The sequence below is a fragment of the Mustelus asterias genome, chromosome 7, assembly GCF_964213995.1.
Source record: "Mustelus asterias chromosome 7, sMusAst1.hap1.1, whole genome shotgun sequence".
NCBI classification, from domain to species: Eukaryota; Metazoa; Chordata; class Chondrichthyes; order Carcharhiniformes; family Triakidae; genus Mustelus; species Mustelus asterias.
Genome location: NC_135807.1, coordinates 93,661,018 through 93,685,900, shown reverse-complemented (window position 1 = coordinate 93,685,900; position 24,883 = coordinate 93,661,018). Strand labels below are relative to the sequence as shown.

At 39.6% G+C, this 24,883-nt stretch overlaps 1 protein-coding gene across 1 annotated transcript in view; it reads left to right on the top strand.

The window, feature by feature from the left end:
* Window positions 1–24,136, top strand: part of eif3hb (eukaryotic translation initiation factor 3, subunit H, b) — a 147,867-nt gene extending 123,731 nt beyond the window's left edge. Inside the window, exons 6-8 of the mRNA XM_078216473.1 lie at window positions 17,312–17,432; window positions 20,106–20,238; window positions 23,860–24,136. Of these exons, the coding sequence (XP_078072599.1) occupies window positions 17,312–17,432; window positions 20,106–20,238; window positions 23,860–23,957 (352 nt within the window). The 3' untranslated portion in view covers window positions 23,958–24,136. The remainder of the gene's footprint in view (window positions 1–17,311; window positions 17,433–20,105; window positions 20,239–23,859) is intronic.
* Window positions 24,137–24,883: the final 747 nt, after the last annotated feature.

The window sequence follows — 24,883 nt, the reverse complement described above, 5'->3', positions numbered from 1 at the left end:
ATGCAGCCCTAGGTTATGAGGAGTCAATCTTATCAGGTCTTACAGAGGTCAGGCATTTTGGAATAGCTTGACCTTCTCTGGTCTTATTCACGTCTTAAGTTATGCGGAGTCAGCCTTTCTTATATTGTACCAAATAGTTGACCAATTTTCCCATCATGCCATTGCTCAGTTCGTACAACTTCACATTCCCTCCTTTTGTCATATCATGACAACTAATTAAATAGGTATATCCATGACCCGATTGAAAATGCACTTACACAAGCAGCCAAGCAATCTTATCCCCATGGCAGTAGTAGTAGTAACATGAAGGCCTTAAAGATCCAATCAAATAATCTGTGACCCAGCCATCCTAACCAACCCGGTGGGTCATAATCATGAAATTCATGGCCAATCTCTTGAATTTGATCAGCCTGAATAAAAAAAATGACTGCCAATATGTACACAGCCAAGTTCTTCAAACAGTAATGAAATGAGCACCAGATATTTTCTTGGCGATTTTGGTTTAGGCATAAACATTAGTGAAGCTGCTGTAAGAACCACCCTGTTCTTTGAATAGTATCATGGGATATTTTGAGTTCCAGATAGGGGAGATGTAAAAGTATGTTTAATATCTCATCAAACGGTGGCACGTCTGATGGTGCAGAACTCCCTCCGTATATTACTGAAGTGTAGCCTAGGTTTTGTGCTCAAGTCTGTGGGGTGGTACTTGAACTGAGTGACAGGTGAAAGTGCTTTCACTGAGCAAAGGGTAGCATTTTGGCAGTAGGGGTAAATGGAAAACAGTTGAGATGACATTTTGATTTGAGGTAAGTTAATTATTGGAGCTGTAACAAACACTTGAGTGATGGTTTGTATCAGTAACTTTCCACCAGGTGAATTCTTAATTTGTTATGGAGATGCACCACATATTTACCTACAAGGAGGAAGAACTTGAGTTTGCAGAGTACAGGATTACATGCTACTTTAAATTAATCTATGGATATCCAATTACAATGCTTCTAGTTTTTAAAATTAAACCAATTGCATCTTTAAATTTTAAACCTCAACTTTTGTTTAATATCATGCCTACATTCAGTATTGCAAAATCTATTAAAATAAAAGCAAAATACTGTGGATGCTGGAGGTCTGAAATAAAAACAGGAAGTGCTGGAAATACTCAGTTTGTCTTTGGAGAGATATAGAATCCATTTGACTCTTCGAGGAGAGCCATATTAGACTCAATTAACTCCTTTAGACTCGACCTTCATTCTGTTTCTCTCTCCACAGATGCTACCAGATCTGCTGAGTTTTTCCAGCACTTAATTTTATCCACTGTAATGTGCCCCAATTAGATGCATGAAAACCTTTGAAATCGCTTGTAAACAATTGCACATTTCCTAGCTTGCGCTCTACTTGGAACTCACTACAGCCTTAGACACTTTGGTATTTTTGAATGCAGTCCCTAAAAAATAAACTCCAAAGAGCATTCTATGTAGGAATCGTGGAAAATGTATTAGTCAGAATTTGAACAAAAATGTTAATGTTCCAGGAAGCATGTTGTGCAGCATATTTTCTTCAATTCAGTCTCTGTGGTCTTATGTTTCAGATCCAAGTTGTGGGGTATAATGAAAAAGATTCCTTTTTCTTTTAAAAATATAACCTTGACATTTATTTTGTACAGGACATAAAAGGGATTATAAACCAGATCACAGTAAATGTGATCATATATTGTAGTAAAACTGAACACTTTTCTATTGAGCAGGCACCTTTCAAGAAATCTTAAAAGTTGTGGTTTGATTTTGAAGATAGGATTTTCAAATAGTGTGAAATTAATCATTTTCCAATTTGTTCATGGCTCAAACTTGCTTTACTGGAAAGGTGTAACTGCTAAAGGCCTGTGGATAATTGAGAATCTGTGTATTGAATTGTTATCACTGGAAGCTCACTGTGCTTAATGTAAGAATGATGTTAAATATTTCGTCTTAAGGGCAATGTTTATATGAGCACCAATCAAACAAACTTTTTGATACATCTTCTAGGTGCAGATACTTGAATAGATACAATGTTTAAACTCCATTTTATCTTTTCTGTATCAATGACTAAATGTGACAAATCCCGAACCGAGCATGTAAAATATCAGCATCCTTTACAGAAATAAGAATGCACAGAAATAGGCTATCATTTTTTTGACGTTGTAAACAAATTGTTGGAATGTTCATTTTTCTCTTCTCCGACCTATTCAGTGAATGTGGAACTGCTGATTTTCAATAAATGTGTTGACATGTAGGCATTTGAATGAAGGGACACTTATTTTCATGGTAATGTAACCTAGGCAATGTAGATAATGAAATTAATGCTGACACCTCTGAATCAAAGGTTGTGGGTTCAAATCTCACATCAGAGACTTCACATAATCGAGGTTGACACTTCAGTACAGTGCTGCAATGTTAAGTTGAGATATTGAACTGTTTTCGCTGATGACATACAAGATCTCATGATATCATTTGAAGAAGGGTTGGGAAGTTCTCCTCATGTCACAGCTAACATTTCTCCCTCAGCCAGCACCACTGAAACAGATTATTTGATGATTGGTAACCCTACATTTCTGACATTAAAACAGTGACTGCATTTGAATTGTTGCTTCATCCTTGTTCAGTAATTTTTGTGAAGCATGTTACGTGAACATTTCGTTTGTATGTTAAAATATTTAGTGTTGACATGTAGGCATTTGAATGAAGGGAAAAGCCTGTTTGGTCCTGAAGAAAGGAGACAGCAGCTATATACATTCTGGATTAAGTTCAGAAGAGATATTAGAAACTGTAGGCCTGGTATTAATTGTACAGCCCACACTGTTTCCTTAGGGATTTTCACGGTAAGGGGTAGGTTCAAATAAAATTTACTTCATTTGGCTGTGATGTGTTTTGGGAAATTTTGATGGTGTGAAAGGTGTGACGTAAGTCCGAGTTCTTTCTTTACCTTTAAAATAACTCGTTATAAATGTTCAGACTCAGGTAGGTTGTGGTTTTAATCAAACACCGCATATTCCAATAACATATTTAAAATCATGGCAGTAGAAATAAATTGGAAGCTCCCTAATGGGCCACAATGAAGGGCAACCAAATGGTGTACTTTTTTGTCGTAAGACCAGAAAGCTCTTGAGATTGAATTCCTGGTCTCTGCTGAGATGGGGTGTCAGCCAAACAGAGTGGAAAATTTGGAAATGTCTTGCTTCTGATTGCAAGAAATGTATTCACACGGATGCTGGTTGAGGATGAGGTTGAGCGCAATTTAACTGCCACTGTAGTTGAATGACCCATTGATGCCCACAGTCTAGACATGAGCAATAGCCACCTGGGCAAGGTATAGCAGTGTTACTAACTGCAATATCATACCCAACTTTAAAGTTCCTCTATATACATTTTTACTCACTAACTCATAAAATTACATCAGGAGTTTTATGAGCTTTTTTTAAAAGTGCAAGTGAAAACTTTTTTTAAGAAATTGAACCTTCAAAGAAAAGGAAGTGAACTGAAACGTTGTTTCATTCTCATTCAGTAATTTTGCTATGCATGTTAAGCAAATATTTCATCTGGACAGCAAAATATTCACTGGTGCCACATTGGTATTTAAATAAAGAAAGGTCTGTTTGGTCAAGAAAGAAGAGCAGAAACCAGCCATCTATATTGTAAATGTATATTCAGAACAAGATATCAAAAACTGTAGACCTGGCATTAATTGTTCAACCCACTCTGTTTCATGGGGGCTTTCAGGGTGGAGATTTCAAATAAATTCACTAATCTACTAGTAGATATCTATTTGTTGCTGCTGTCTCCATTGTGTGTGCGTGTGTGCTCATAATACATTTGACAGGCATTTATTTTTGCTCAGATGTGCTTTAGTTTCTGTGATATGTGGTACAAATTTCAAGAGAATTTCTGTCTGGTGAGAAGATTTGTATCGTAACTGGTATTCAATGGTCAGGTACTGATGAATACTTGGATTGCCCTACCAGCCATGTGAAGGCTAAAGCAGCACAGAATAGATCATTATAAAGCTCCTGGTATGGTTGTACAATAAGATCCAGATGGCAAAATTTTAGTGCGTTCTTAAAAAATTAAAGTGTGTAATTATGAAATTCCTATTTATAAGTATAATGTCCTGCAGCTTATGTACAAAAATTTAACAAATCTTCTGCAGATTTTTGTTTCCCTACTGGAGTCAGCTTTTAAACATTGGTTGCTCCTGGCTTTGTTTATTTAACGCTTCCAACTTTTTTTTGGGCTTAGATAGGTAAGGGGCATTAAATAGACCTATTTACTTCAAGCATGAGTTGATAACAACCACTCCCAGATCAGGTAAAACATGCATTAATAACCAAGAGCCAGTGCAGATTTGTTAAAGACAAATTGTGTTTGACTAACTTCATCAAAGAACTCAAATCATGTAATGGTGGGGAGGGATTAATAGAGGTGATATGGTTGATGTTGTGTATATGGGCTTTAAAGTAACACTTAATAAACCTAGAAGCAAGATTGGCGCCCATGGGATTAAAGGGGAAGTACCTACAAGGATATGAAATTGGTTAAGGCACAGCAAGTAGAGAGAATTAGTGGACAGTTTTTTAATAGTGTGAGAGCCTAAAATCTCACTTTGTATAATTTTTATAAAACATCGCTAATTCTCAATTTTTAAAACCAAACAAAACATTTAGAATGGCTGAAACTGTGCCTGTCTGTGACCGTGGAACAAAATAAACCACTTGGTAGTTTTAGAAAAATCCTGACCTCGTTATCTCTGAGGAGCCACTAACAATCCTGTGGACTTTGAGTGCTATACAAAGGCCATCTGCATTTAATAACCCTGAATGATCAGAAGTTGATGAATCAACTGCTAATCCAAGACCTGCAACCGTCCTATCAAATCCTAATGGCTGAGACATTTAGCAGTCATTGAAATCCAGACAATGGATACACATCCTCTGTCAAAGATGATGGAAAGGTGGGAGTGATGTTACGTGGGTCTTTGACTCGAGAAACAAGTAATATTCTGCTGTGCTGATTTAGAAAACTCAGTCTGCTGTTTAACATCTGGCGAGGAGCCCATGCTGAAGGAGCTCTGGCCTAGATTGAACACCTGACCCCATCTCTCCTGCTTCTGTGCCAAGACTGATTCATCTCTTCATGCCTATCTCATCTTGTGAAGTCAACACCACCGGAAAAGGAAATTCTATAACATTGGCTTTCAGCCTGCCAAGGTCCATGAAGGACTACCTCATTGGATTTTGATTCTGGACCCTAGAATTCACGTCAACCAATTTTTTTCCCCTGTGGTTTCCATACTGTAAAACCTTCTTTTCTCTATACATCTCCACTGTCAGAGGGTGAAGGCGACATTGTAATCCTCCCCTCGCATTTGACTGCGTGCAATAAACTAACCCTTTTTAGTTTGCCCTGTCTCTAGTTTGCATTAGGATTATTAATAGAAAATTGAATCGCACAAAAACCGAGGAGTTAGGAAATACGCCAAGATTTATAAAGAGGGGAACAAATCAGAACATTTTTCTGTTTATGGATGGGTGGTGAGAGGAGAAATTAGTGCTTTTTAATTAACCCCCCCCATCTATCCATAACATTAGAATGGAGGAAGGTATACAGCAGTATTCCCCAAGGAACCTTATTAGGACCGCTGCTCTCTTTGATATATATTCATGACCTGGGCTTGGTCATACAGTGCATAATTTCAAGGGTTTGTGGATGACAGGAAACTCGGAATTGTAATAAATAATGAACAGGATACTGTAATAACAAGCTTCACAAGGACGCAGGTGAAATGGGCAGATGTGGCATATGAAATTTAATGCAGAAAAGTGTGTGATTAATTTTGGGAAATAGAATTTGAAGAGGTGACATTAACTAAATGGTCCAATTTTAAGGGAGATGCAGGAACAGGGAGAGACCTATAGGTGTTCGTACACACATCTTTGGAGGTAACAGCAAGTCAAAAAGGTTGTCTCAAAAAATGGATCTGGGCTTTATAAACGATGGCAAAGTACAAAGGCAAGGAAATCATTTAAATCTTCATTAAGTTGCTGGTTAGGCCACAGCTGGGATATTGTGTTCAATTCTGGGCACTGCACTTTAGGCTGGATGTCAACACCTTGGAGAGAAGTCTAAGCAGGAAAGAATAGTGTCAAAAGGAATGTAAAGAAAGTAATTGCTAAAGAAATTTACCTGATAATGGAAGAAGCATATGAAAGTCTTTATATCAAAGAAAGACAAAAAGATACCTTCAGAATGGCAGCCGCTGGAGATAAATTAACAAAAGATGTGGGAAATGTACATATAATCAAGAATGTAAGTGGGATAACCTTAGTAAGAGAAAATGAAATCAATGTGAGGTAGGTCCAATACTTTAACTGGCATATGAATTAATAAAAACACAAAGGAGATAGCTGCAAGCCAAGAAATGACAACTAGCAACAATCTAAACCAGAGCAGCACTGAAATTATAGAAGGAAGGCAAAACAGTAGGCCAAATGAGATACCAGCAGCAGTATGGACCTCTGTGAATATGGAGTCCAATCCCCTGTTCAAGCTACTCAGTTATGTTATGATAAGAGAGAAAATGCCACGGGCATAGAGACTAAGCATTTGGTTACCAATCTTTAAAGGAAAGGAAGACATTCAAGATTGCAAAACTAATGAAGAATTAAACGCCGACTACATCCCTTTGGCAGCATGGTGGCACAGTGGTTAGCACTGCTGCCTCACAGCGCCAGGGTCACTGTCTGTGTGGAGTCTGCACGTTCTCCCCCTGTCTATGTGGGTTTCCTCCCACAGTCCGAAAGACTTGCAGGTTAGATGCATTGGGCATGCTAAATTCTCCCTCAGTGTACCCAAACTGGAGCCGGAGTGTGGCGACTAGGGGATTCTCACAGTAACTTCATTGCAGCATTAATGTAAGACTACTTGTGACACTAATAAATAAATAAACAAACTTCAAGATATGGGAGAGCGTCATGAACTAGAGGATTGAGAAAAATAGTAGAAATCTGTGAAAGCCAGCTTGGATTCATGCCTGGAAGATGCACCACTAGTGCCATTTCTGTTTTGAGGCAAGTAATGGAGAAACATCAGGAAGGCCAATGCAACAATTTTTTTTTCTAATTCCTTCACATGATGCAGGCATCATTGGATAGGCTAGTATTTGTTGCCCATCCCTAATTGTCCTGGAGAAAGCGTGTCACCGTCTTCAATCTTGGCAGTTCATGTTATGTAGATGCACCCAAATTGATGTTGGGAAGAGTGTTCCAGGATTTTGACCCAGTGACAAGAGAAGAAATGGGGCCCCAAAGAGAGGTCAAGATGAATCATCCACTCTGCACTTCCGGCTGAAGCTGGTTAGCCTTGTCTTTTTGCACTGATGTGCTGGAATCCTCCATCATTGAGGATGGGGGATATTTGAGGAGCCTCTTCCTCCTGTTTAGTGGTCCACCACCATTCACAATTGGATGTGGCTGGACTGCAGAACTTTAACCTGATGCATTGATTGTGGGATCGCTTAGCTCTCTATTAAATGTTGCTTCCATTGTTTGCCATGCAAGTAGTCCAGTGTTGTAGCTTCACCAGGTTGATGAGTCATTTTTGTGTATGGCTGATGCAAAAAGTTCAGGGATAGGTTGGAAAGCAGATGGAAAGGCAGCTTTCAGACAGTGCTGAGCCTTTTTTCTGCTATTAACACCTACTCTGGACCAAAGCTTTCAACATTTTGTCATCATTGCCACTTCCTTTGAGTGACAAAGATGTCATGGACACAAGACAATCTCTCCTGCCCTCTAACCTATCACTTACCTATTTTGCTCCACCTGCACCCTGCCACTTCCTTTTTTCAACAGCAAAAAAAACTATCACATTCCTAGCTGTCTGGAGCTCTGAAGAAGAGTCATATTGAACTTGAGTCTCTCTTTCTCACTCCACAGCTACCGCCAGATCTGCTAGGTATTTCCAAAATTTTCTGTTTTTGTTTCAGATTTCCAGCATCCACAGTATTTTGCTTTTATTTTAGGACGTGAGTTGACATTTTAGTGTAGGATGGTAGGATTGCTGCATTATCAGAGTTAGCATCTTTCAGATGAGATTGTCTGCTCACTTATCTGGGTTTAAAAGATCCCATGGTGCAGGGGTGTTTCCCCATATGTCCCTGACACACACACCCATTAATTAACATTATACTATATTTTTTAAAAGATGATTTGGTCAGCATCACGTTGTTTGGGAACTTGCTGTCTGCAAATTGACTGCCCTGTTTCACGTGTTACAAAATGTAAGATCCTCAAAACGAATTAAAGCCCTTTGTGATAATCTGCAATTGTGTAGGGTGCTATATAAATGCAACTATTTTTACTGAGAATTAGGTTGAGACTGCCCAAATTAATTTCAAAAAGCACTGTTAAAGACAGCAAAGCCTTTCATCCTGGACTGGATTAAAACTTAGTCATAATCTTCCATGATTTATAAGAATGTATGTCAAAATCTATTAGCATTGATACAGTCCATGGGAAATTATTGGAGTGCATTAGTTTGAATAGTTCTAGGGGGACTGCAGCATTTCAAAGGCTGTTGCGGTCATTCATGCTTAGCTCGATTATCCTTAAATGTATTATATATTCAGCAAACCTTTTAATTGTCAAAATATTTGGAAGTATTAAAGAAACAAACGTGTCGATGCATTCCATAATGGATTTGAAATAGATGGAATAGTGGTTGTTACATATTTTTTTTACAAAATGATTATTGTGTGCAAACAAAATCCGAAGATTCTGGCTGTTGGTGCTAAAATTGAAAGGAAATGCCTACTTTATTTAAATTGAATACAGATATTTTATGTCCAATTTATGGAGATTAATTTATTTCTTCTGTTTGAATTTCCGAAAAGAGTCTCCATTTTAATTTGTTCTACAAGTATTTGTTTTAGCTATTTTTCATCTTCCGTCAATTATTTCTAGCAGCCAAAAACCCCTTAAAGCACCTCCATGTGTGTATATGTGTTGACATTGTTTAGATGCCAGTGTCAGTAGTATGCAAATTGCTACCTTGTTAACTTGGCTTCTCCAAAAGGCACATTGCAATTTTTTTGGTTTATAAAAAAACAATTCCCATTTTTCACACACATTTTACACAGTGAACATACAACAGGAAATTTGGCTGCCTGGTTAGAAATGTCACTGGACATTGGATGCTGGTTAGTAGAGCATTGTGAATAGGTTTAAGCATTGTTGCTTGCGCTCCTATCTGGAATATGGTGTGGAAATAGGTACCAGTGCCAAACTAATAACCACAATATTACGAATATACATAGTAGGATACAAAATCAGAGCAGAAGTAGGCCATTCAACCCCTCAAGTCTGCTCTGTCATTCAATAAGATCATGGCTAGTCTGTTTGTCTTGAGTTCCACATTCCCGTCTATCCCGACAATCTTTTGATTCCCTTGCTTAACAAGAATCTATCTATCTCTGCTTAAAAATATTCAGTAACCCCGCTTTCACCCCCTTCTGAGGCAAAGTGTTCCTAAGTCGCACAACTCTGAGAAAAAAAAAATCTCACCTTTGTTGTACAAGGGCAACCTCTATTTTAAAATTGTGCCCCCTAGTTCTTGACTCACGCACAAGAGGGAAGCACCCTCTACCTATCTACCTTTTCAATATCTTTCAGGATCAGGACTTTAATCAAGTCACCCCTCACTTTTCTATACTCTAGTAGAAACAAGACTTTCCATGTAAGACAAACCACCAATTCCAGGTGTCAATCTAGTAAACCTCCTCTGAACCGTCTCCAACAAATTTACATTGTTCCTTAAATAAGGAGACCAAAACTGTACACGTGCAGTCTCGCCAGTGCCCCTATTAATATGGCAATATGACACAGCTTTAATAATCTAAATGTCAATGCACTGCAGTAGTAACTTCGGTGCAACACTTCAGAGTGACTTTTAAAAGCATTACTGTAAACAATCAAATTATATTATTGGAAGTGTTACTACCAACTTTGAACAAAATATTCACCTGTTCATTTGTAATAGCAGCTGGGAAAGAACATTAAAAGTGTATTTTTAACATAGTTTCTACACCAGAAATTTATATTGAATCAATTAACAACAGATGAGAATTGATTAAAATAAAGGAAGTGGTGTACTCCTATATTTCAGGGATATCTGGAAATGAATTGATCTTGTGGATGGGGGTAAGACACACAAAGGAATTGCTCCGGTTATTCATGTCTAAAATTTAAAAAATTCAAGATTGTATGCTGCAAACCATCGGGTCAGCATGAGGAGGAAGATTCATTACTCTGAGCAAAATGTGAAAACAGGAAAGTTATTTTAATATGAGACTTAAAGCAGCAAATAAAAATCCTGCAGATTGTTCACTTAGGTTGACGTGCTTAAATGGTGATAACTTAATTAAAATCAGTGAGCTTTACATAAATTAGACAGAAGATCTAAACAGGCTGAACAAGATTAAAACAAATAAATTGCCAAGGAGAAAAGGTGTTTACCCCAGAGTGCCGAAAGACATTGGGAAGAAGGTTTTTAAGTATTGGATTTGAGAGAGACTCAAAAGCCATTGAGGGTATATGTGGATATTGGAGAGATACCAGTAGTTTGGAAATGGGCCAGTGCGATTCCTATAATTAACAAGGGTGACAAACAGCACAGTATGTATAGACCCCTTAATTGTTTTTCCATCTGAGTAAAATAATGGAATTGATTATCAGGAGTAAAATTGAAGATTGTATAATAATAACTAAATAAATAATTCTCAAATTAGAGCCAGAGGGGAATCTCCTGACAGTTTGGAGGAAGTAACATTCCAAATGGATTGTAGAAAGCCCTGGTGTACTGAAATTAACAAATGACACTTAACGGGGTGTCACACAAAGGGCTCTGGAACTGCAAATGAATGTGAAAGATAGAAAATGACGATTATTTGTTAAGAGGAGTTATGGTGCGATGGCAGAAAATGAGTGTAGTGCCCAGCACTCCATGTTTAGACCACTCCTGAACTGTGAAACTTGGGATTGTTCAAACTCGGAGTGACATTTGATTCTGATGAGTCTGCACAGGATTTGGAAAATGAGTTTGACAAGGATTAAGATGACCACAGCAGGAGCGGTAACAGCTGCTTCTTCATAGACCTGCCATTCTATAGGGATGAGCAGAGCGGTGCAGGCCAATACAAGGTTTACTGGCAGAGGCTAATCTTTCTCAACATGTTTGGAGACTCAGGATTGCATGCTGGATGGTGATAGAAATTTGCAACCTACTGGAGCAAGATCAGCAGCCAAGTGACCTTATGGCTATTCTTTGGCTGTGGCTGTGAGTCACCACTGTCCTCAACTGTTTCTTCCAGGGCTCTGGTGAAGACATTGGTAGGAATTCACAGTTCGCGCCCCACAAATGCCTGCATATGTTTGATGGCTTGTTTGTCAGAATTAGCACTCATGTCAATTTAGCCAATGAAGACGCATGTAAGTGGCCACATTTGTTGATATAAATTTATCATAGGCCAATGTGGAGAAAAAAAATAAGTGGCACGCATATTTTATGGATTGTTTTGAATTCAGGTTGAAGCTGAACAAGATCTAAGACTCAGTGGATTCAATGTGCAACATGTTCAAGCGATGTAGACATTAACAAAGCCAAAGCAATGTTGATCTACAAAACCATATCTGGAGGGGTTGGATTTTGCTGGAATAATAAAAACAGCCTCTCATTCTTAACCTTCCTGTTATTTTTAGGAACTTGCCGATTTGTTTATTATTTGCCCGTTAAATTTCCCACAAGTAGCTATCACCAAAGTACCTTTTTAACAATGTGTTAATTGTTAATGCAATGCCAATCAACCTCTGCACCAGAAATTGAGCAGCTAGAAATGTGGCATCTTATTTCTTTAGTGGTAGATCATTGTTAAAATGACTAATTATATTATTTTCTTTCTTTTTCCTTTCTCACTTCTCTATCTTAATCTACTTCACCTTTACCTCTCTTTAGTTCTCTCTTCATATCTAATCTTTCTCTTACTCAACCATTTTCTCAGTAATTCCTCTGTTTCCATCTCAATTCTTAGGTGACCGATGCTTTCATAGAGGTCCCAAAATCCCTGTTGCTCTCTGCACCATTATCGGTTCGTACTTCCAGCAAATTATGCAGAAAAATTTCTGAGGTGAAGGGTGAAGATAGCTAACTTTAAAAAGCGCTGAAATTGTGAGTGCCTCAGGGGCAGGTTCCAACCAGCTTCTGTATTTAACTCCAGCCAGTTATGCGCGGGAGAGGCAGGTTATCAATTTCTATTATATTAATCACTCAACTACTGTGATATTACCATTGCTTTTAGAATTTTAATGTGGGTGCACAAGTTCCCCAGGCTTGTTGAAATGCCAATGAAAGCAAGACAATTACACCTATAATTGAGGGGACTGAAGACATGATAGAATTATGAAACCTCACAGCTGTATTCTTGCTTGTTTCTGCAAAATACTCTTCAAAGTACTTGTGCTGAATGGATTGCTTTTATAACTTTGGAGGGATGTTGATTTGATCTTCGCTTTGGAGCTAGGGTCCATCAGGTCTGTATGGATGCCATTTGTGCTGGTTTATGTCAGATTTCTGACGAGACTAAGATGACCCACAGCAGGAGCAGTAACAGCCATTTCTTCATAAACCTGCCACTCTATAGGGATGAGTAGAGCGGTGCAGGCCAATACAAGGTGTCGTGGCAGATGCTAATCTTTCTCAACATGTTTGGTGACTCAAAGTTTGCATGCTGGTGGTGATGGAAATTAGCAACCTACTGGAGCAAGACCAGCAGCCAAGTGACCTTATGGCTGTTCTTTGGCTGTGGCTATGGCTCAGTCACCACTGTCTTCAACTGTTCCTTCCAGGGTTCTAGTGAAGACATTTATAGGATCTCACAGTTGGCAGCCTACAAATGCATGCATGTGATTGATGGCTTGTTTATCAGAATTGGCACTAATGTCAGTTTGACCAATGATGACGCATTCAGAGTGAACATACCCTCAGGTTTGCATCTCCTGACTAGTTCTGACAGCTATCATCAACTGCACACATGTGGCAATGTAGGCAACTCCAGATCAGTGGGGTATTCATCAGCTATAAGGCTTCCATTCCATTAAAGAGCAAGTGGTGTGCAACCACAAAAAGATGTTTAAAAGGAAGCACACAAGATTTCCAAGCAGCTGGTTCATCCTGCAGCAGTCCATTCATCCTGATCTCTTCATACCTCAAAACAAACTTAGCAGTTGACTGCGTGGAGAAAAAGAATATTTACCAAAAATGGCTGTAATGCCCTGAGGAATCCAAACATTGAGACCCAGGAGCAGTACAATGAAAGCCACATGACAACCTGATGTGTCATCGAGCAAGCCATCGGCCTACTGAAGATGTGGCTTCAAATGCCTGGAAAGATCTGGGGGTATCCTGAAATACAAATACAGCTAGTATTTGTCTCCTGAATGGTAATTGTGTCCTGTGCTTAACACAACATTTGCACAGCAGTGAGGTTTAAAACTGCAGAGGAACAAGACAGAGCTGAGAAACTATTCAAAAACTTCTGAGGAGCAGGCAGAACATGATGCAGTTAAGGTACCAGTAGAAACAAAAAATGGACACATGGCAAAGTGTAGAAACAAGTTATATTTGTGTGGCTCAAAAATTAAACATAAATTTAACATTTCAACATATGTAATAGAATCATGTGCGACCACAAATCTCAAGTCACCCCCTTCCTAGCATTTCTATGTGGTACAACCCTTCTGGCTTCAGTCGCGGTAGAATCAGGCTGCTCAGTTCCTTGCTGTTATTGCTTAGATGCTCTAGGCCATTATCATACAGTTATACAGCAGAAAAAGGTCTGTCGCGTGTGCGCCGGTCAAAGACAAACCACCTAACTAACTCTAACCCTAATTCATTTTCCATCACATGGTCCCATAGCCTTGTGTGCCTGGGCATTGCAAGTTCACATCTAAATACTACTTAAATGTTATGAGGGTCTCTGCCTCCACCACCCTTTTAGGCAGTGAGTTTCAGACTCCCACCAACTTTTGGGTGAAAAAGTTTTTCTTCTCATCCCCGCTAAACTTCCTGCCTCTTACGTTACATCTATGCCCCCTAGTCATTGATCTCTTCACCAAGGAGAAAAGTTTCTTCCTGTCTACTCTATCTATGCCCCTCATAATTCTATACATCTCAATCATGTCCCCTCTCGGTCTGCTGTATTGCAGGAAAAGAACCCCAGTGTATCCAATCTCTCTTCATAACTAAAACTCTCCAGCCCAGGCAACATCCTGGTAACTCTCCGCTGCACCCTTTCCAATGCTATCACATCCCTCCTATAATGTAGATTCCAGAACTGCACACTATGCTCCAGCTGTGGCGTAATAATGTTTTACATAGTTCAAGCATAACTACCTGCTCTTAAACTCTATGCCTCAGCTAATAAAGGCAAGTACACCATGTGCCGCCTTAACCATTTTATCCACCTGTCCTGGTACCTTAAGGGACCGGTGTACATGCACACCAAGGTCCCTCTGATCTTTGGTTCTTCCCAGGTTCCTGCCATTCATCATGTATTTCCTTGCCTTGCTTGTCCTGCTCAAGTGCATCACCTCACACTTATCCAGATTGAATTCCATTTGCCACTGAGCAGCCCATCTATATTCTCCTGTAATCCAGCGCTATCCACCTCACCATTTATCACGCACTAATTTTTGTGTAATCTGCAAATTTACTAATCAACCCTTCTACATTCAATTATAAAAATCGTTTATATACACCCACAAACAGCAAGGACCCAGCACTGATTCCTGTGGGACCCCTCTGGTCACAGGCTACCAGTCCAAAAAACATCCCTCAATCATCACCCTCTCCTTCCTGCCACTCAACCAATTCTGGATCTAATTTGCCAAATTTCCTTGGATCCCATGGGCTCTTACCTTTGCTATCAGTCTCCCACGTTTGACCTTGTCAAAAGCCTTGCTGAAGTCCAAGAAGACTACGTCAAATGCATTGCCCTCATCGACACACCTGGTCACATCCTCGAAAAATTCAATCAAGTTGTTCAGAGGTGACCTTCCCATACCAAAGCCATGCTAACTTCTTGATTAATCCCTGCCTCTCCAAATGCAGATTTATTCTGATTCTCAGAATTGTTTCTAATAGTTTCTCCACCACTGAGGTTAGACTGACTAGCCTGTAGTTTCCTAGTTTATCCCTTTCTCCCTTAACTCCTTTCTTGAATAACGGCTATCCTCCAGTCCTCTGGCACACCTCCTGTGGCCAGAGAGTAATTGAAAGTTATTGCCAGCACCCCTGCTATTTTCTGCCTTTCTCTGTCCTCTGAAATTTGGGGCTCATGAGGACCCTGGCAAGAACTTCTCCATCTTCCTCTGTGCAGGGCAGACTTGGTCATCGGACCTCAAGGCAGCATGTAAGGTACTGACAGCAGCATGTGGGAGACATCGGGTGAGTTGGAAGCACTTTGAATTGGTTTTCCACTTCCAGGGCCTCTTTCACCATCATCTCTCTTGACCTACCTGCACTTCCCTGCTAGCACCGAGCTGGAGAGCACTTAGAAGCAGATCAGTTGGATGATGAACAGACAAGGCTAAGGTTTCGTGAAACTTATTTATGATGGGATTCATAGCGTGCAAGCCATGGCTGATGGCTTGCATGCACTCGATTGCTGCGTTTGGTGTTCTGCGCGGGCAACCACATTTTTCATGGACGAAACATCATTGTAAAGGCTTGCAATATTATATCTGTTATGCTTGAGATAGACTCCAAGTGTGCAAAATGTGTCTGAAATGCGTGCTGGTACACTACATTCTTTGCTGCTGCTCCAGAAGCATCCTCTTCGTCAGTGACCCTTGAGGTCCAGCATCTGTGTCAAGCAGTGCAGAGCATGGAGCATCTTGCAACCTCCAGCATTACATTGCTGCCTCTATCTTCATCTGTTATTCAGGTGGTGTGTGGGTCACCAGGCAATAAATCCCTTATTGATCCTAATTGATCTCACTAATGTGAGTACCTGAGCTGATGCATGATCTCGGAATCCTGTGAGCATGCATTTTGGCACGGTGGCACACTGGTTAGCATTGCGGCATCCTGCTGCTAAAATATAGCTCCCACCTGTCATCCAAGCAGTCATTTTAGCCAACTATCTGGACAGAATTATTAAATGAGGCCCTGCCATTAAGATTGATGGTGCCTTGTCCCTTGCCCTATTCTTCACCTACTAACAGCCACCCTCATACCCTTCCCAACCTCCTTGTTAATATATCAGGGGCCTTGGTACCTGAGAGGTGATTGAGCTATATGGAAAAGGTTAATTTGGAGCATTACATTTCAAGAGCAGGGCAAGGGTACACAGATTTAAACTAGTAATTTTAAGAGTGCTTTCAGAAAGCTATATTCTTCATGCAGTGGATGAACAACAAATGAAATAGGCCTCCAGATGGAAACTTATGAAGGCAAAACCATGGGTGGTATTTAAGAAAAAGTGGGAGAGTTGAGGGTCATTCTGGATGGATGAACTTAGATGCAGGGAATGGCTTTGCTCATCCATAACTATTGTCAATTCCTGCATAAATCTTGTTGGACTTGATCTAGCTATGCAGATTTTGATATGTTGATTACACTCCTGTGGCACTCTGTACCCACTTAGCTAAATTGCATTACCCAACTGCAATAGGTGCTAACCTGAAATAATATGTCTTTTCTCTTTACAAATGCTGACTGACCTGCTGTGTTGGGTTAGGTGCATGGATCTTAAATTATGCTTATTCCTTAGCTCAGCAATAGTGCATTTCAATAAAATTGCTTTCATCGTTTTATAACTTGATGCCATCAACCATGTTGAATTCTTTTAAAGCGTTAGCCCTTCAAAAAAGTAATTCAAGCATTACTGGTATCAAACTAAAATTACTTTTTGATTGTATATTTGGATTCTTAATCTTTATCTAACTTCACTAAATGGATTTCTGAAAGTGGTTGGAATTTCAAGGTGTACGTCTTTCAATCCTCCCATCTTTTGATAGGATTTCCGACCCAGAGCAAGTCAATATTGGCTTAGTAGATGCTCCAGTACGGGTAAAATATCATAGGTTGCTTTCTGGCTCACTTGGCATTGTAAGGAACTCAATAGGCCAGGGTTCCAAATGTATTTTTATTTGAGAGAATGAAGAATGGATATTAAATTATTTTTGCATAATATGTACAACCTATAATCCTACATATTTCATAATTATGTCTTACAGAAATCACCTAGAGAAGAACCTTCAGCTGTTAATGGACAGAGTGGATGAAATGAGTCAAGATATCATTAAATATAATACTTATATGCGGAATGTAACTAAACAGCAACAACAAAAGCAGCAAGTAAGTAGAATCAAAGTTAAAACTTCCTGTATTGGCAAAGTTTGGAATGAAGAAATACCTTCAGCATGGTATCACTGCAAACTGTGGTAGGCACAGACTTTACAATTGCCCAATGATTATGTCATGGAGGTTATTCTTAACTGGGGGAAATGAATCACACCCTTTGGATTTCATGCTTAAAAACTCTTTAAAAGAAAAACATCCTTTTTGTTAGCCTAGTATTTTTCTTTCCTCATTTTTTCTATTTCATATTGACACTGAGTGCTCTGTTGGCCTCCTCTCCTCCCTCCGGGAAAGGTCAGTTTTCCTTGTGGTGAGTCAAAACTTAGGTATTTGGCAACCATTTGAAAGTTGTCACTGTTGATGCTATGAATATAATTGCATCTATAGATACAAATCTATGAATGTTGTTCTTGTGTAGTAACTTCAGATGAACATATTTCATATGCACCATTATGCTTTTGGTGTAAAACAAATGGTGTTCGTAGTTTAGAAATTTAAGCTTTTGTTTACGTCCTTAGTAATTGTTATCCTCCGAAACTTAATCTGCAAAATATGTACTAATTGAAAAACGGAATACTGTGGATTCTGGAAAACTGAAATAAAAACAGTAATGCTGGAAGTACTCAGCAGGTCAGGCAGCATTTGCGGGGAGAGAAAAACAAAGTTAAAGTTTCCTATCGAAAGCCTTCCATCAGAACTGGGAACTGTTAAAGATGTAATAGGTTTAGAGCAAGGGGTGGGTGGGACAAGGACAAAAGGAGAGTCTGTGATAGGGTGGAAGACAATAGAGATTGCATGATGGAAGAGTTAGTATTACAGGGCCAAAAGGAATCACGATGGAGCAAAAAAAAACCAAATAAACAACTGATGTACCTGGAGCAGGTGTGCTACTGTCTGAAAATGGAAAAAAACCCTGGGCAATGAAGCAGCAATTTACATCTACTTCTTTCAATCCAGTCTGCTGTATACACTGCTCAAAATGTGGTCGGTCTACTCTGGGGATACCAAATGTATATTGGGTGAATGCTTTGCAGAACACCTGTTCAGTCCACTAGCATGATCCCCTGTGCTTTCAGTGGCTTGTCACTGTAATTCTCCAACCTGTTCTCATGCTGATATCTCTGTTCTTGGTCTGCTGAACTCTTCCAGTGAAGCTCTACAAAAGCTTGAGGAATAGCATCTCATCTTCCAGTTAGGCACTTTGCAGCCTCCTGATCTTAACCTTGAGTTAATCAATTTCAGGCTGGTAACTCTGACTCCCCATTTTATTTCCTCTTCTTCGCATTTCAATTTTTCTCTTATTTTTACTTTTGCACAGTAGCACACCTGGTCAAGGCAGATATTTGTTTTCCTTGTTGCTTTTCTTGCCGCATCATGATTCCCTTTGGCCCTGTAACTCTTCTGTCATTCAGTTTCTCCTGTCAGCCACTCTGTCTCAGGCCTTCCTTTTGTTCTTGGCCCACCACCACTTGCTGAAAACCTATTACATCATTAACTTTTCCCAGTTATGACGAAAGGTCATTGCCCTGAAATGTTAACTCTGTTGCTCTGGCCACACATGCTGCCTGGTCTGTTAAGCATTTCCAGCATTTCTGTTTTTACTGCAAAAAGTATGTTTTGTAAATCCTTATAACATATTGTGCAGAGTGCGAGAGGTCATTTGAATCTAAGCACTTTTACAATAGCTGTGATTTATTTGGGTCCAGAAGCAGTGTTGTCAGGTTTTGATACTCTTTGACCATTTTTCCATCAAATTTGGAAAAAGAAACATTTAAAGCGAAGTTCATTCTGAAAGGTTTTCTTTAAAAAGATTGAATCAGAAGATGGGTGCAATATGAATGAACTAGGCATGGAAAATGTTTCCCCAAAGATCAAAGGCAAGAAGCAACTTGTTGGCCTGTCACAATAAACATCTCGCTCCCATTGCTTTGGGAAGACCCCTGTGCCATACGCTCAGCAGAGGTTGTCTGGAATAGGTCCTCTCCTCTGCCTATAAACACAGGGAGATACGATACCAACGCAACCACACGCTGATCTAGAGATTTTAAACAAAATGCTGCTTAGGCAGTCTATTGCCAGGCTCGGCAAGTTAGAATGCAGGAGGATGGTTAGAAATTATTTTAAGTCCAACAAAGGAGATCCACTGACAGGGAAGTAAGTATACCAAATTGTTTTTGTATCATTACACAAAGACAAGCTGCACTGATTGGATTAATTGAGTCCCATCACGTCCCATCATAACTATTGCTTTTTAGATTTACTTGCTGTCTGTGGAATAAAATGACTTCACCATTTGGATCTGCCCATGGCTTCTCAATTGTTTGCTTGAAGAAGCTGAATGCAAATACACAGTTTAGTTCACAATAGGGAGGACCTATTGGAAGTGACTAGTACCATGACACTTGAGAGGGCATACTAATTTGTAACAGTGATATGCACAGTTAGCAAAGAATAATTTAGCCAACTAACTTACAAATATTTCACAGGTAGATGAAAGCACTAAGGCATTTAGATTTGCTTTTGCAAAAGGTGAGGGTGAGTAATTAAGATCTTAAGATTAAGACCCCCTTCACTTATTCCACATGAAAAATCGAAATGTTATTTAAAGCAATTAAGTTTTCTGAAAATCTTGACTTGGCAGCATATATTTAACTGACCGTTTCTCTGCAGTACTTACACAGGCGCCAGCTGGAAAATTCCCAACGGCAGAGCCGTGGAGAGGCACCATTGCCAGAGGAGGATCCTACCAAGCTATTCAAACCACCTCAACCACCACCAAGGCTTGAAACACTCCTTGTTGCAGGTGAGAGATTTAGAAGAGGTTGGGGGGGGGGGGGGCATTTCCTGATCCAAGCTTTCCACTACAGATGCCACCCTTGATCTTATCGAGGTCTATAAAATAACGAGAGGCATAGATCAGCTGGATAGTCAATATCGTTTCCCAAAGGTAGGGGAGTCTAAAACAAGAGGACATAGGTTTAAAGTGAGAGAGGAGAGATACAAAAATATTCAGAGGAGCAATTTTTTCACTCAGAGTGTTGAGTGTCTGGAACAAGCTGCCAGAAGTGGTAGTAGAGGCAGGTACAATTTTGTCTTTTAAAAAGCATTTAGATAGTTACATGGGTAAGATGGGAATAGAGGGATATGGGCCAAATGCAGACAGATGGGACTAGCTTAGGGATTTAAAAAAAAGGGCGGCATGGACAAGTTGGGCCGAAGGGCCTGTTTCCAGGCTGTAAACCTCAATGACTTTTAAGTACTGTGCAGTTAGGTGCACAAAGATTTTGGCCCCTATCTTCATGTCTCTGGGTCGGAGATGGGACGTATGTCAGCAAATGTCCTGATGCGCAGACATGTGTGGGAATTGCCCAGGAAGTTGAAACTATTAATGGCTGATTCTCTGTTGCCCTGGACCCTCTGCGAATGTCTCTGACCCTGACCGCAGGGTGGAGACATGGGCTGGATGCACTCAACTTAGCTGGACACATACCCAAGAAATGTTCGACTGTTTAAAATTTGGTCTAATGGCTGGTTAACTCCACAACCGCGTTCCAATAATCTCTGTTTTTCTATCCTTCTCTTCTCCATCCCCATCCAACCCAACTACCCACCTCACCCAGTCACCTAATCCATTCTCTAACCCCACTCATCCATTAAAAAACCAGACCTTTTAAAAACTTATCTGAATATGGCAACTTGTGCCATAAAAAGTGTCCTCTCAACTTGTACCATAAAAAGTGTCCTACCCCCTTGCTGGACTTAGGCAGGAGACATGATTCTGCACATTTGTCTGTGTTCTGAAATCAGATGATCACGGAAGAAGTGGGCAATAGCATTGGGTTGGTTAAAATCTTTTTGTATTCTGGCCCAACTTCAAAAGGCAGAGCTTCTAGGCATGAAATGTTAATCATCTGTGTTCTTTCGGGATACTGAATGATTGGAATGTTTCCAGCATTTTCTTTTTTGAAGAGCACCTTCTGCAGCAGTGTGACATTTTTGCATTCCCTCCACTGGCCATAGGAATGAGATTGATAGAACTTTTGGGTCAGTATCTACCCGTATGGTGCAAATCACCGGCCGCTTTTTTAGGGTGTTTTTCTGAGACACTGAAACAGGGTTTATCAATATTAATACACCTTATTTATTGTAATTCAATTTGCGGAATTCTGTTTCACCGCTGTTTCTCTAGGTTGTCTTGACCACTGTGGTTAGTGAAGGCAGGGAATTGGCTTGTTGCATTAGATTTCATGCATATCTCCTTCAGAGTGATTTTCTTCATGTGCAACATGGAGGACACTGACATATTCATGTTTTCTTCAAATTTTTTCAGCTTTATATTGGAGTGATTTAAGGCACAATGTTTTGCCAGGATATAACTCTGTGGATCACAGCATTGCTGAATGCCCAGCAAGAATTAATTTTAATTGTAACTTTAACAGTATTTCCTTAAGCACTTCGTACGCTTCTGTTGTACTTTTCCTAACCTTATAGTGTTGTAGTTAATCTTAAAAAGAACATAGTTCTTCTAAGTCTGTCCTTCTCATGATCAATAGTTTTGTCTCAATGTCTTACTCGCACTCCCTCATCAGCATTGCAATTCTAATCTAATGATCTGTAGACTTGAGATGTTCTGAAATTTTTTGTATAATACCTGGATGATACTAAAAATTAGATCCTGAATTGGTGCAAACTTTGTTGGTGGGGAAACATTTTGTTGGACAAATGAAGTAGTGAGCGACCAGTCTCTGGAAGCTTGCAGCACCACCCCCTCCAGAACCTTCTCGCCCACACCATGATTAAAATTCAGGCCTTTTCTTTCAGCAGCTAATTTGCTCATTAATCTTCTAAAATCTCATCTTTCTTTGGCCTCAGCCCATAATAAGTGCAATGGACAAGGGTTCCGCATGATTTCTTTTATCTTGTTGCAATGCCTCATAACATAGTGCCTATCTCTTTTGTTGACTCCACGATTTTCCAGTCAATGTCTGCTTCAAACCAAATCTCTTATTTCTATTATTTTGCAATTTTTCTTTAACCTCATATATTTCCAGTGCTGCATGTATGAGTATTTCTAAAATTAGTAAAAAAAACACCTAACTTTTTCCACTTCTTACCTCTCTACTTTGTTTTTTTTTGCTCTTATCAGCCACCACATGCACTTGTAAGCAATTTTTATTTGTGGCACAGGTATCCCCTTAACATTAGTATCTGTCCCCATGCTTTTGTGTGGGGAAGGTAATAGGGTTAGGTAATAGGAAAGGTAGCTAAGTTTAAAAGAAAACATTTCAATTTAAATAATCTTTCTGCCCACCATAACCAAGCTGTAGGAAGAGACATTCTGTGAAAAGCTCCAGACTGGTTAGGTGTTCCTTTTGATTCTTTTCCTTATTTTTGTAATCCACTTGTACATAAAAGCGCTTTTCACATGGCACAGCTCTTAGTTGCTTCCCGGAAAGTAAGACAAACATAGAAAATGGCCAAAACAACCACATAAACCTATTGGCGTTTTCCCACCAGGTCTGTACAACTACTGCCAAAAGTGCTTCAAAAAGCAGAGGGACTTGGCTATTTTCCACTCTTTGGTGCAAGTTGGGCCTAAATTAGATCTGCGGGAAGTCCCTCTGCCTGTGGTTATTTGCAGACTTTCAGATTGAAATTCTTTGAAATGCCTCTGTTCTGCAGGAGCATTCCAGAAAGGGAAGGAATGGGATTACTATACCAGATTTTGGAACATATTCAGTATCGCTTTGTGGTAGTTCTGTTAATTTAGTCTAAATTGGGCGAATACACAGTATTGATTCAAATTGGTAGTTGAGCTGCTGACTCGGGAAGAGTTTAAATAATGCAGAATTCCTTGAACAGCTTGGAGCTTTATTTACCAATCTTTCGGCAATGTCTTTGCTATCATTCAGCAATTAGCAAAGTTAGAGCAGAAAAGGTAATTGAACTGGGCATTGAGATTAAAGTCCAAATCCATTTTCCTTAATTTGTACTCTAGTTTCAACCTTTCAGATGCACTGTGCCTTGCACATAATACATGACTGGAAAGCAGCAGAACATTGCCACTTTGGTACAGATTCTTAGATTATTACAACCATGGGTTCTCGTGATTACATTATCATGGAATTGTGTAGAACAACATTCATGTCACTGCAGGCAGATGTGGTTGATAATATGGTTTATGTAATGAGGGTTGTATTGTAACCTATGGTAATTGGTTACCTTCTGTACATGTATTAAAACACAAAATACAAAAGATATGTGCATATTAAATATTGACAGAAGGAAATGCCATTTTTCTGTGCAGTAAATAATTGTGCGACCCGTTGTCCTTTGAATTCTGCTTTTACATTTTCAGCGACATTGTGATCACAAGTTCCCAGAGTCTTTAATTTTCTTTTTTCCCTCTTTCAACTCTTAACAGGGCAAATCAACACCTACTGCCAGCAGATCAAGGAGTTTACATCACAGAGCATGGGCAAGTTATTCATGGCCGAAGCTCTTCAAGGTCACAACAGCTAAGATCTCAATTGAATGTGCTGTAGGTCAATATGGTGTTCAAATCCAGCAAAGTACCATTCTGAAAAGCAAACCTCAAGCCAGTTTTTAAATAAAGTGTGTTTTCATGTGTTTGAAATGAGAGATTCAAGTCAACCCAGTTTATATTAATTCAATGAAAATAAACATGAATTTGGTGACTATCTGTTTGTCTTTGTGTCTTTCTTCTAGCTTGAACATTTTACTGCACTGTAAGAGTAGGTGGTTGAGAATATTGTTCCAGTAAATTAAATATTAACATCATCTTACATGGTTCAGTAGTCTTAAAAGAAAATCTGGACCAGTTTGACTATTATTCCCAACCCCCCCGCCCCCCCCCGCTCCCATTTGTTAAGTAATGCATCAACATTTCTTTTCAGTTTATGCACAGACCAGCTTCAGCCAGAAACTAAGGGCAGTTTATTTGGAATGAGGTTTTTTTTTAAAATACACTCTTCAATGGCTTTAGTTCGGTCATAAACTCCTCAAATCTCAGTTACCCAGCTAAAAAAGTGGCCAGGCAACTTGCTGCCAATATTGCTGTAATGAAACTAGGTCAAGTAAAATGTATGGTATTTTCATGGGATATGGGTGTCACTAGCTCAGCTAGCATTATTGCCTATCCCTTATTGCCCTTGAGAAGATGGTGGTGGGCCACTGCCTTGAACCACTGCAGTCAATCTAGTGAAGATACACCCACAGTGCTGTTAGGAAGGGAGTTCCAGCATCAGTGAAGGAACATCAATATGGTTCCAGGTAAGGATGGTGTGTGGCTTGGAGGAGAACTTGCAGGTGCCCTTGTCTTTCGAAATGGTAGACATCATGGGTTTAGAAGGTGCTGTCAAAGAAGTGCTGGCGAGTTGCACACAGTGCATTTTGTAGATGGTACAGACTGCTGCCACTGAGCGTAG